The following is a 13,657-nucleotide window of genomic DNA, read 5'->3' as shown; positions in this document are numbered from 1 at the left end:
AGATGCTCTTCCCTTGACAGCAGAGCTAGAAAGAAGTTTGTGATTCTCTAAAGACCTAGTGAGAAGTGGTGAAAGCAGAACTCCCTGGGAGTAGCCCTGAGATGTTCTTAGAAGTGAATTGTGCAAGCAGGCTGTCAGTCAGCCTGGCCAGGGCTCACACCTAACCACCCAGAGGAAACAGTTTTTATCCACTACGTGCTCCCTGTCAGCTTGGCAAACAGATGGTGACAGTGAGCCCAAGAGGCTGGGTGCCTCTACCTGGTGGTGAAACGCAGATATAGAAGGGGCTCTTGAAGGTCAGCGGCTGTGACCAAGGATGGAACCAAGTCCTAAGAACAGGTAACCCACTGGAAGGAAAGCAGGGAACACTTTTTACCCACTCCCCAAACAGGAACAAGACTTCCGCAGTGACTTCACGTGGCCTAAGTTATCATGGGGTTTGGAAATGTCAGATAAGTTTAAAGTCAGATAATTGTCTAATGTTCTCTAGTACCTTTTGTGCTTAGTTCTCTCTTTCTCTTCTGTCCCCATCTTCACACACACACTCACACACACACAAACACACACTCACACATAGAAACACACACACTCTTACCACACACACACAAACACACACTCTTACCACACACTCACACATACAAACACACACTCTTACCACACACACACATACAAACACACACACCCTTACCACACACACACACACTCTCACACACACACTCTTACCACACACACATACACACACACACTCTCACAGACACACGTTCACACACACACACGTTCACACACACGCACAGACACACACAGATCTTCCTAGTCTTGGTGGCTCTTACCTTTCCCAGAATTCCTCTATACTCCCATTAACCTTGGGCTTAGCTGGGATTTACAATCATTAGCTCTGGCCACAGCTTCTTGCCATGGAGATTTATTTGTTCTTTTTACTGGAGTTTGGTGGGAACCTGAGTGGCTGGGAATCCACCCAGGCCCTTCTCTCCTGGCCCTGCCCCAAGAGCTTTCTGAAGTCTGGCCTCACAGGCTCCTAGGACACTAGAGCAAAAGACAGCTCAGAAAGGGAAATTTTAAAAAATCATGACCCTTGAGAATTTCTGAGAGGACCTCATTACAACACAACCCTGCGTTGACAGGAAGGGGACTCCTTTGACCCTCAGGGTCTGCTGGGTCTGCGGCAGGGGGCAGGGAGGGCGCCGAGGCATCAAGGGCTGGGGAGAGGAAGCTAGCGGGACGCCCAGTCTGTGTCTCAGGCAGAGAGGAGGGCAGGCTCCTCTCCCTTCTCTTTGCCCTTCAGGAGAAAGAGAAAGGGAATAGATGGTTGCTTCTTGCACCAAGTTCTCCCCGGCTTCCAGGGGTGGAGGGAGCTCAGGGTGGTGAGTGAGCACTGGACTGAGATTCTGTGTATCTTCCAGACTCTGTTTCCACAGCCTCCCCTCTCTTTCTGACTTCCCTCCTCTGCTTTCGGAAGCACATGTGAAACTGTCTCCATTCCTTTCTCTTTAGGTCACCGGATTCCTTGATGGGGCTGGCAGTGGTGCTGTAACCCCAGGTCCCCTTAGGGCATGTGAGTGGTGATGGGGCTGAGATCTGCCAACCTCCTCGCTCTGGGGGATTTTCAGTGTTCCAGGACTGGGTGTTCTGCTGGTCTCCCTCTCCCCTCCCTTCCCCGATTCCCCGGCGCCCTCCCTGCCCGCAGACCCAGGGGACTCTGAGAATGGAAGGGAGCTCTCATTCCCGGGAGGAAAAGATACCAGGTTCCCTGGGCTGCCTGCACTCAGTTCTCAGCCTCCTTCCTCATCCCTCCAGCCACTGCCCGGGTCTGCAGCACGGGCGCGATTTGAAATACCCCTCCTTCCCGCTTTGAAGAAGGCTGGGCTGGCTGGGGGTTATTTTGGGAGCAGCTTCTGAGATCCAATGGCCTTGTTAGGGCAACACTGACCTTTCCGTCCCAGAAGGAGGGCAGGATTGGAGAAGGGGGCGGGGCAGCGGCGGGGAGACCGACAGCCCCGCACACCCACTGGGGTGGAGAAGGGGGCCAGCGGGCTGCGGGAATTCAGCCTCCGGTGGGGGCTGCCACCGAGGGGAATTTCCCCTCTTTGAAAAGGCTGGGGACCCCTCCACCCCACCCTTTCACTGGGCTTCTTAAAGAGATCACACCGTTTTCCCTTGGACTTCTTGGAAGGCAGACTTGGGACGCTTTTTGGGGACTTTGAAACTTTCCTTCCTGCTTTCTTTGCAGCAGGCAGCCTTGCTCTGGCTGGTGGAGTCGGGGCTCCCGGGCATGGCACTGACTAGCCGACCCGGTGCTGACTTGGCGCTGGGGCTCTTTCAGCCTCTGCTGGCATCCTGCCTCCCCCCTCCTGGGGTGCAGTGGTGAGTCTGGGGGCCTGCCCCCGAGGGCACTGGAGGAGTGTTGCAGGCATCACCCACGCCCTCTGCACCCACGCTGGAGGACGGGGAGGTTGTCAGGGGCTATGATGAGATGAGTGGGGGCCGCTTCGACTTTGATGATGGAGGGGCGTACTGCGGGGGCTGGGAGGGGGGAAAGGCCCATGGGCACGGACTGTGCACAGGCCCCAAGGGCCAGGGCGAATACTCTGGCTCCTGGAACTTTGGCTTTGAGGTGGCAGGTGTCTATACCTGGCCCAGCGGAAACACCTTTGAGGGATACTGGAGCCAGGGCAAACGGCATGGGCTGGGCATAGAGACCAAGGGGCGCTGGCTCTACAAGGGCGAGTGGACACATGGCTTCAAGGGACGCTACGGAATCCGGCAGAGCTCAAGCAGCGGTGCCAAGTATGAGGGCACCTGGAACAATGGCCTGCAAGACGGCTATGGCACCGAGACCTATGCTGATGGAGGTGAGGCCAGCTGGGGGCCTGCAGAGGTGGGGTGGGGCCAGGGAGGGTGAGAAACCCTGGTGGAGGGTGGGAAAGGTGACCGGCAATTGGCACAGAATCAGATGGGCTAGGATGTGATTTGCTGTGTGGCTTTGGGCAAGCTGCTCTACCTTTCTAAGCTTCCATTTTCTTGTAGTAAAGATGGAGCTAATAAAGGGGTTATTGAGAGGATTAGTGGCAGTGCTTAGTACAAGGCCTGCCATATAAGTGCACACTCAACACACAATAAAATATAACTACTACCGTTAGCATGTTCGGTATGCCCCAACATAAACAGCTATGGAATATACTCTAGCAGAATTAGGGTCTAATCTTAACTTTGCCATGAAAATTAGTTTCAAGCAATAGATCATGAGGAGTATTCATCCACCCACCCATCCATCCATCCACCCATCCATCCACCCACCTGCCTGCCCATCCATCCATCTACCCACCCACCCATTCATGCTTCCACCCAACCATTCATCTACCCATCCAGCCATTCATACATCTACCTGCCCATCCACCCATCCATCTTTCCATCCATCCATCCATCCATCCATCCATCCATTCATCCATCCATGATCCATCCATGGATTCTTTTTTTTTTTTTTCCAAGACAAGTTCTCGTTCTGTTGCCCAGGCTGGAGTGTTGTGGCATGATCTCGGCTCTTTGCAGCCTCGACCTCCCAGGATCAAGTGGTCCACCAACCTCAGCTTCCCTAGTAATTGGGACTACAGGTGTGCACCACCATGCCTGGCTAATTTTTGTATTATTATTATTTTTTTTTTTTGTAGAGACAGGGCTTTTCCATATTGCCCAGACTGGTCTCAAACTTCTGAGCTCAAGCAATCTGCCTGTCTCGGCCTCCCAAATTGCTGGGATTACAGGTGTGGGACACTGTGCCTGGCCTACATTCCTTTTGTGTTTCCTTTTTAAAATTTTTTAAAGATAGGTCTTGCTTTGTTGCTCAGGCTGAAGTGCGGTGGCACAATCACAGCTCACTGCAACCTTGAACTCCTGGGCTCAAGCAATCCTCCCATCTTGGCCTCCTGAGTAGCTGGAACTACAAGGCACATGCCACCAAGCCTAGCTAATTAATTGTTTTTTCTTTTTTTGTAGAGATGGGGTCTTACTATGTAGCCCAGGCTGGTATCAAACTCCTGGGCTCAAGCAATTCTCGGACTCCGTGGCTCACGCCTGTAATCTCAGCACTTTGGGAAGCTGTGGTGGGAGGATCACTTGAGGCCAGGAGTTCAACACCAGCCTGGGCAATCTAGCAAGATCCCCACCTTTACAAAACGAAAAATCGAAAAACAAAGATAGGCATGCAGACAAACAGTTATACACATTATACACAAGTATGTACAGATACTGTTGCAGAAAGGAGAATTTAGATTTGAGGAGGTCAGGAAATACTTTAAATGGAGCTGACGCCTGAGCTTGGTCTCGACAGGAAAGTTACGTTTGTGAGGGTGGGCATGGGGCAGAGAGAGGAGTGAGGACAAAGGCTCAGAAGCATGAGCGTAGCAGTGGGTTAAAGAAACAGAGAGGAGTTTTCTGTGGCAAAACAGCCCTGTGGAGTGGCAGAGCAGATGTCATTACCAATCCACAGGGTGTAACATTGGACATATCACTTAGCTAAGCCAGTTTCCTCATCTGTGAAAAGGGACGCTTTAGAATATCAGTACTGCTCAAAATGTGGACGGTGGACGGGCAGCATCAGCACCATCGATCCACCAGTTAGAAATGCAAATTCAGTGGCCCACACAGACCTTCTCATCAGAATCTCTGAGTGTGTGTCCAAACACTGCTTTCACAAGTGTATCAGGCAATTTTTATAACATCAAAGTTTAACAAGTTGCTTTAAATTAGGGCCTAGCAAACCATAGGTCGTGGGCCGAACTAGCCTGCTGTCAGTTCTGCACAGCTTATAAGCTGAGAATGATGGAAAAGAAGAAGAAGAAGAAGACTTTTTGACATGTGAAATTATTTGAAAGCCCCTACGTAACATCCTCAATTTTGCTTCTTGTCCTGCAAAACCCAAAGTATTTACTATCTGACTTCTTTTGTTTGTTTGTTTTTTGAGACAGGGTCTTAATCTGTCGCCCAGGCTGGAGTGCAGTGGCACAATCTCAGCTCACTGCAAGCTCTGCCTTCCAGGTTCAAGTGATTCTCCTACATCAGCCTCCCGAGTAGCTGGGACAACAGGCACCCGCCACCTCACCCGGCTAATTTTTTTTTTTTAATTTTTTGGTAGAAATGGGATTTTGCCACGTTGGCCAGGCTGGTCTTGAACTCCTGACCTCAAGTGATCCACCTGCCTTGGACTCCCAAAGTGCTGGGATTACAGGTGTGAACCATCACACCCCGCCCTACCTGACTCTTTCCAGTGAAAGTTTGCTGGCTGCAGTTTTGAATCGTCATTCAAACTCTTTCTGATGAAGGATAATTCCATGGAGTCTTCCTAATGAGATGCATTGGAAAGAGGAACTGACACAGATAACTCAAAACTGGCTAATTTTTACAAATGACATTTGGCATCAGAAGGCATTCATAGGACATTATATTCGTCACTAGTGTCTCCTCTTTTTGACAGTGGCCAGGAAGTGTGGGACTGGGGCTGGGATCAGGGTAGCTGGGGCAGGAAAAGGCATCAGCTAGCCCAGGGAGCAAGGTTTGCTGAAGCCGAGGCCCCTGGGCATGTTGAGAGCAGCCTCAGATGCAGGATAGATTTGCATCTGAGCTGCCAGTTGGTAGGTGTCTGGGTGAGGGCCTGCCCTCGAGACCGTGTTTGGATGTTAACGAGGTTGCTGGAGTTTGTGCAGGTGCCTATGGCTGCTACCCAGCACTGGCTGGGGACTGAACAGCCCTGAGCACAGATTCTGGCTCCACAACTTGCTAGTTGGGTGACCTTGAACTGTTTTCTGAGCCTCTTGAATCTAGTGCAATTCAGTTCAGCAGATGTTTATGCCAGGCACAGTGCTAGGCACTGGAGACACAGCAGAAAGCAAGCCTCAGTTTCTCTGGCTAAAAATGGAGATAATCCTTGAGTGCTTATACAGCATCAGTTACCTATGCACAGTGGTGCACTGTAGGCATGCGTAGAATGTCCGTTCCCATCCCTCTTCTCTTCAAACCAAGGTGTGTGTATGTGTGTGTGCATGTGACTGTGTGTGCACGTGTCTGTGTGTGTGTGTATTTATGTATGCGTGTGTATGTGTGTGTTTTGGGTCTGGATGTGAGTCACAGGACACAAATCTCTGGGTCAAAATGAGCATAGGAAACCATAGGCCCATCTCCCAATGTGTCTAAAAGAGGAAAACCTATTCATTCATTCATTCATGCAACCAGTACTACTGAGCACCTGCTCTGTTCCAGGAACTGCTTTACAGCAAGTTTTAGGGTGGGGGCAGCGAGCAAGACAAGGTCCTCAAGGAGCTCCCTGTCCAGTGGAAAAACATAAACTAGAAAACAAACATACATGTAATCTCCAAAAGTTACAAGTGTTATGGAAAAAAACTAACAGAGGCGGAAGAGGAAGGTGTTCTTAGATGGAGTCGTCTTAGAAGGAGGATGGGGGAGCCTGTAGAGGAAGTAGGTCCCTCAGGCAGAGGGAATCCTGTTGCAAAGGCCCCGAGGCAGTGCTGGGCTTGGCAGGTTTGAAGAACAGCAAGAATGCCAGAGTGAGCGAGGGGTGCAGACATCTTGGCCTGGGCTGGATCACACAGGCTTTGCAGGCCCTGGATTTTATCCCAGGTGTGCCCAGGAGCTCTTCAGGCCAGGTGACCAGAAGCCCTGCTGCCTTGGTTTGTCAGAGCCCCAGACTTCTCCCAGATGAGATGACCCCACATCCAGGGGCCCTGGAAACCTCACAGATTCTCTTTCCCAAGCCACACACGAAGTGTAACTCTCCAAAATTAGACGTGGCCACTGCTTCGGAAAATCTCTTTAATCAACCTGTCATCAGTCCCCCGAGGGTTTGTTAAGGATCTGCACTCACCCTTTGCCCCGACGTGGGTATCACTGGGGGGAATGTGGACAAATAAGATCCTGTGATTAGGAACGGCTGGGAGTCAGGCAGCCCTGGGTCATTCCCCTGGCCCTGCCACATTATTTAAACTCACCAAACCTTAATTTCCTTGTCTATAAAATGGACCTATCCTAATCTCTCAAAAGATTTCTCCTGGGATGAATGAGTACTTAGTAAATGGTGGTTGCTCTTATTACTATTACCTATTATTAATTCATCCAGTAAATATTTATTTAGGGACTCCGATGCAGCTAGCACTACGCTACACCTGCGGCGTAGGAATAAGCAGAAGGGAAACGCTCCCTGTCTTCACAGCAAATCTAACAGGAAATTGTCCTGCTGTTCTGTGTTGGGTGCTAGGCAGGGACAGACAGGGGAGTAACAAAGCCAGAGTGGGCAGCTGACCAGACGCAGGCATTCAGGGAGGCTTCCTGAAGTCAGCTGCAAGCCAAGCCCCGACATATGTGCAGGAGTGAGCCAGGTGACGAGGGCGGAGGGAGACTCCAGGACGAGAGGACAGAGCGTGCAAAAGCTGGGAGGTCCAAAACTTGCCATCCAGCTAGGAGATAAAGCTGAAACTTGCATCTTATCCTCAAAGGTTCAGAAGTCTTCTCCACTGCCCTCCTTTTCTTGCAGTCAAATGCTACAAGGGAAACAGCAGTTTTCCAAACTGGAGAGGACAACGCATTAGTGGGTGGTGAAGTCAATTCAGCGGGTCAGGACCTGCATTTTTCAAAAGGAAAGAACAGAACAGAATAGAAAAGTATCGGAGTATTTCACAGAGAATAAGATAAAGTATTATTTTCTGAAAGATTTATTCAGTTGGCGAGATACACATACATATGCACACACACAATGTGTGAGAGTGTGTGTGTGTTTAAAAGTGTCTGCATGTATGTGTGTTTTGCATTGTAAAGTGTGTTTCTTACTGCAAGTCATGGTCCAAAAAGTTTGACACTCATTGTTCTAAGGTGACTTGACTTGGCGTCTTCTTCAAAGCCCTGTCATTCCCATCTCGCAGACCCCTCCCTGTCCTCTAGGCTTTCTCTTTGGTCTGAGGATAAGCTCTCCAGCTCTCGCATGGGAAGGGGAAGGTGGGGCTGGTGCAGGAGCTCTGGCCTCCCAAACCCTGTTGTAAGCTGCTTGGCACCCCTCCCCCTCCTATAGCCCTCATTCCGCCCCTGGCCATATATAGCAAAGCTGAAAACAGCTGCTGACTTAAAGCATCCGCACACGCCCCAGCCCTGAAAGAGTTATGTGCCTGTTGCGTGGCTGGCTGGCTGTTCCCACCGAGACACTCGCGGACTCTGGACCTCCTAGAGTCCTTAGTGCTTGTTATTTTCTGAGGTTCTTGGTCCTGGGGCCCCTGTGTCGGCCTCAGAGACCCATAAATACCCTGAAACTTCAGGCGTGATGTGAACATATGTGCAAGACTATCTGTGTTTTTCTGGGAGGCATTTTCTCACATAGTCTCAGATTCTCCAAGTCATCTCTGGCTCAAATAAGTTCCAGAACCACTGATGACTTTATTAATCCCACCCCAAAATGTGCACTGGAAGAATCAAGCCCAAAGTTGACTTTTTTCCATAAAGCTAATAAAAATAATAACAGTAAGGCCAAGGTGGGCAGATTGCTGGAGCCCAGGAGTTCAAGACCAGCCTGGGCAACATGGTGAAACCCCATCTCTACAAAAAAGAAAAATACAAAAATTAGCTGGACATGGTGGCACATGCCTATAGTCCCAACTACTTGAGAGGCTAAGGTGGGAGGATCGCTTGAGCCCGGGAGGTCGAGGCTGCAGTGAGCCATGATCACGCTACTGCACTCCAGGCTACGCAACAGAATGAGACACTGTGTCAAAAAAAAATAAAATAAATATAATAATAATAATGATAGTTAATATTTTCGGAGTGCTTACTAAGTCCCAGGCACCATTCCTAGCACTTGAGGTACTTGAGGTATGTTATGTTACTTATTTATTTATTTTTTGAGACGGAATTCCGCTCTTGTCACCCAGGCTGGGGTACAATGGCGCAATCTTGGCTCACTGTAACCTCTGCCTCCTGGATTCAAGCAATTCTCCTGCCTCAGCCTCCTCAGTAGCTGTGACTACAGGCATGTGCCACCATGCCCAGCTAACTTTTTGTTTTAGTAGAGATGGGATTTCACCATTTTGGCCAGGCTAGTCTCGAGCTCCTGACCTCAGGTGATCCCCCTGCCTTGGCCTCCCAAAGTGCTGGGATTACAGGGGTGAGCCACTGCACCCAGCCTGTTGTATTGTTTAAAACTTCACACAACAACCTCATGGAGAAGTAGTTACGGCTCCTGTTTTACATATGAGGAAACTGACATGGAGATCATGCAAGTACCTCACTCAAGGTCGTCTAGCTAATAAGAAGCAGAGATGCAATTTGATAATAATAAGTGATCATTAAACATTTTGTATTATAAATATTTTAAATAATAAATGGTAAACAATGATACAGACTAGGACATGCTTCATAATTCGTGAGACCCAGTGCAAAATGAAAATGTGGACCCCTTCTTTAAAATCATTAAGAATTTTAAGATGGGGACAACAGAGCATTAACCGAGGCGCAGGGCCCTTCTGAGTGCTGGGTCCTACGAGACTGCATGGTTCCAGCACCCATGAAGCTGGCCTTGACAATAGTAATAACTGTGCCTGGCTACTAGTTAATATGCCTTTACTACGTACCAGACTCCGGCTAAGAGTCTTATGGGCATTGTATCACTTGGGTTACCTCATAACCCTCTCATCTACTACCCTAGTGGCTTGTAAACTGTTATAATTGCAATCCCACTATAAGATATGTGTTTTATTCCTTCCCTGGCAGTGAATGCAAAAAAATATGTATTTTACATTGTAATTCTATACCTATACACATCTAAAAAGAATGTAAAATTGAAACAAACCGTCACGGAACAAGATTTCCCTTCCTAGGTGCAATGCTTGCTATTTTCTCTTTTATTCTATTTTGTTGAGAGAATTAAATGAGGCCCTGATCCATGTAAAGCTCTTAGAACAGGGTATGGCATGTGTTAGTGCTTTTATTACTACTACTACTATTATTATTGTTACATGCTGAAAAGTTGAGACTTTATGTTTAATTATGACGATTGGGTCAAAAACCCAAGCTTCTGCCCTCTGGATCCAGTTTTCTTTCTTCTGCTCAAAGCTTATGACTTAAGCTAATTTTAGTCCAATTGACTCTGAACACGGGAGTTACGTGATTTTGCCAGGCTGGAGGACTGAGCAGTAAGTACCTGGTATCACATTCTCTGGGCCTGTGATACATGTTCCTTGCAGAGATAAGCTTGAAGGAACTTAACTTCCATATTTATTTATTTATTTGCATAATAGAATATCTTTTCTGTTGATCAGTTTGTCTATCTTTATGCCAATGTCATGCTGCCTTGGTTACTGTAGCTTTATATTGTCATAAAATCAGAGTAAATTCTTCAACTTTGCTCTTCCTGTTCAAAATTGGATTATTCTGGATCATTTCCATTTTAAAATCAGCTTCTTCAGCCTGGGCAACAGAGTGAGACCCTGTCTCAAAAACAGAAACAAAACAAAACAAAACAAAACAAACAAAGAAAAGAAAACCAGCCTCTTGATTTCTGAAAAAGGCCTGCTGGGATTTTGATGAAGACTGTATTAAATCTATAGATCAGTTTGAGAGAATGGACATCTTATTAGCAGTGAGGCTTCCAACCCGTGAACATGGTATATATCCCTATTTGTTTAGGTTTTCTTTAATTTCACGCAGCAATGTTTTAGAGAATTCAATGTCTTACACATCTTTTGTTAATTTTATCCCTAGATATTTTATTTTCTGTGCTATTGTAAACGGCATTTAACATTTTACTTTTTCAATTGTTCACTGCTAGTTTATAGAAATACAACTATTTTTGTATATTGACTTTGAATTCTTTTACCTTGCTCAGTTAATTTCTTAGTTCTAGTGGATCTTTTTGTTTTTGTTTTTCAGGTGAAAAGGAATCTCTTTTAACTTAAAATAGTTTGACTGTTATTGAAAATCAAGTGTAGAGGCCCTGAGAGAATCTGATATTACTAAAGGAAGACATGTGATATTTAAGCATCTGAGACTTACAGTAGCCAGATCTGGGTTCAAATCCCAGCTGTGCCGGTTCTTAACCATATGAACCTGGGTGCACCATGTAACCTCCCTGAGCTTCTGTTTCCTTTTTTCCTTTAGGGATGTGTTAAAATCGCCCTCAGAATATGGTCGAGACAATGAAACAAGATAATGAAGCACTTAGCATCATGCCTGGCACATAGGAAATGCCAAAATATATATTCCCGTATTTCCTTCACATTCCAAAGGGTGAATTAATTCAGGATGGCCTGAACCATAGCTGTCACTGTCTTCGGGAGGATATTTGAGGACAAAAACGAGTTTTTGACTTTGGAACAGTAAATAAGACAAGACTTTGATTCGCTTAGTTCTGCCTTGAGTCCTGCCAGTGTAGATGGAATCCATGCCAGACATGATTCCATTTCGAATGTAGAATCAGCATAATTTAACCTCATCTTGGAAATCTCATGTCCCAGTTCACAGCCAGGCATCAGCGTGACAGTCAGCTGAGCTGCTGTCTTGGCAGCTTCTGGGCATTCTATGGAGACCCCAGGAGAGCACAGCAGACCCTAAGCAGGACAGAAAAGCGGACCGTATTAGTCTTTCCTGTCCACGGCCTTGTTTTCAGTGATTCATGTGCCCGATTGGCCAAATCTCTGCAGACGTGCCCCTGTCCAAGGCCAGGCTTCTGGGATTCATCGAGCTTGCTTGTTTCCAGGGCCTGCTAATTCCGTGCCCAGCAGCTGTTCCCCAGAGCAGGCCCTGCCCTCCACACCCTCATGAGGAATGCCGAGTCTCATTTTCTGAGGGCCCTGGTTGAAGGTGGGGTGTGGGGCGAGGGGGACAGGGTTGCTTCCTGCCATAGACTTCCTGCCTTGGAGGGTTATCCTTGTTCTCACCTATCCCCTCCCGAGCTGAAGCCACAGAGTAGGAGAGAAGTTAGGGCTGGCACACCTCCCTCCCGTGTAACTTTCACTCCCTGCTTAAAGGGAACTGATGAGAGTTGCCTGGCACAGATCTGTGCCTGGCAGAATCCACAGAGCAGCCCAGGTGTGCTAGGAACTCCAGAGTGACCCCTGCTCCAGGCCAGGAATGAGCACCTTGTGCCTGGAGGTCTTCCTGCCAATGCTGGCTGCCCATTGCTGTGGATGGGGTAGAGCTGGAGTCACACATGGAGGCTGGACAGCTGCATGCAGCCTGCAGGGGACACTCTGGATGGCATGCACCATGTTTTTATTATTTCTATTTTTAATTAAATTGGAATCCTTTATGGGTACTTTTTTTTCTTTTTTTTTTTTAACAGGGTCTTGCTCTGTCACCAAGGCTGGAGTGCAATGGTACAATCACGGCTCACTGCAGCCTCGACCTCCTGGGCTCAAGTGATCCTCCCACCCCAGCCTGCAAGTACCTAGGATTACAGGCACACATCACCATGCCTGGCTAATTTTTTTGTAGAGACGGGGTTTCTCCATGTTGCCCTGGCTGGTCTCAAACTTCTGAGCCCAAGCCATCCGCCTGCCTCAGCTTCCCAAATTGCTGGGATTACAGGCATGAGCCACTGTGCCCGGCCTATGGCTACCTTTTAACAAAGTGATCAAATTTAACATCATCAGTGACAGACAAACCTACAGTATGTACCCTTGATGGGATGTACAGAGAAGGCCAGCGCTTTAAGAGGCCAAGGCAGGAGGATTGCTTGAGCCCAGGAATTCAAGACCAGTCTGGGCAACATAGTGAGACCCTGTCTCTAAAAAAAAAAAAAAGACAGACAGGATCTGACCCATTTGATGAGATTCTTTTAGCTATTGTGTTGAGAAAAGGCTGTTTTGGGAAAATAGGTATTAGGTGAGGGGGAGGTGGCATGGAGACCTGCTAGTGAGTTTATTACAATTATTACTGGTGAGAAGATGGTGGTTTGCACCACTACCTTGTAGTAGCAGAGGTGGTGAGAAGACACATTTTGAAGCAAAACTTATAGACTGGATAGGATTGAGAGAAAGAGGAGTTAAAGATGGTCCCAAGGCTTTTGCCTGAACCATGGAAGGATGGCGTTGCCATGAACTGAGATGGGGTGAGGGTTTGAGGAGGGAAGGTCAGGAGTTCAGTACTGGACACCATGGGTGAGAGATGCCTGTTGGAAGTGTCCATGGGCATTGGGTTTCTGGGCAGGCCTGTGCACAGGTAGGTGGGTCTCCTTTTAGACCCTCTCCCCTTGACCTTTCTTGCCTTCTGCACACACAATCATTTCTGCTCTCCAAGGCCCTTAGGGTTGCTGAGCTGACCCAAGGCTTGGAAATGGGCCTTTTCCCCAGGCCACAGGCTCCAGGGCTGTCAGCACCCAGGAGATGCCTCCTGGTTAATCCCCTGCTTCTGGGGGTGAGCCACGGGGCATCATCTGGGGCAGCAGCCTCTGGATGTAGGGGTGGTGGAGCCTTGCGGGCTCAGGGACTTGTCATCCACCCGCTGCAACCTGACCCTGCTCCTGGGAGCTGGTCCCAAATGCCGCCAGCTCCTCCGCTTCGGCTTCGGGTTGTCTGTTGGTGATCCCAGGAAACCAGAGACTATGGAGATTTGATGGACAGCAGCATTTGGAAGCCATGGGAAGGGACTTTGG

The 13,657-nt window shown here is 48.3% G+C and overlaps 1 protein-coding gene across 2 annotated transcripts in view; it reads left to right on the top strand.

Annotated features, from left to right (window-relative positions):
* Positions 1–2,008: 2,008 nt before the first annotated feature.
* JPH2 (junctophilin 2) overlaps positions 2,009–13,657 on the top strand; it is a 74,835-nt gene continuing 63,186 nt past the window's right edge. For both annotated transcript variants that reach the window (XM_016937948.4, XM_063802534.1), the window contains exon 1: positions 2,009–2,870. In XM_016937948.4, the coding sequence (XP_016793437.2) occupies positions 2,492–2,870 (379 nt within the window). In that variant the 5' untranslated portion in view covers positions 2,009–2,491. The remainder of the gene's footprint in view (positions 2,871–13,657) is intronic.

This window comes from Pan troglodytes, chromosome 21 (genome assembly GCF_028858775.2).
Source record: "Pan troglodytes isolate AG18354 chromosome 21, NHGRI_mPanTro3-v2.0_pri, whole genome shotgun sequence".
Taxonomy (NCBI): domain Eukaryota; kingdom Metazoa; phylum Chordata; class Mammalia; order Primates; family Hominidae; genus Pan; species Pan troglodytes.
This window is presented reverse-complemented; position numbering and strand designations above follow the sequence as displayed.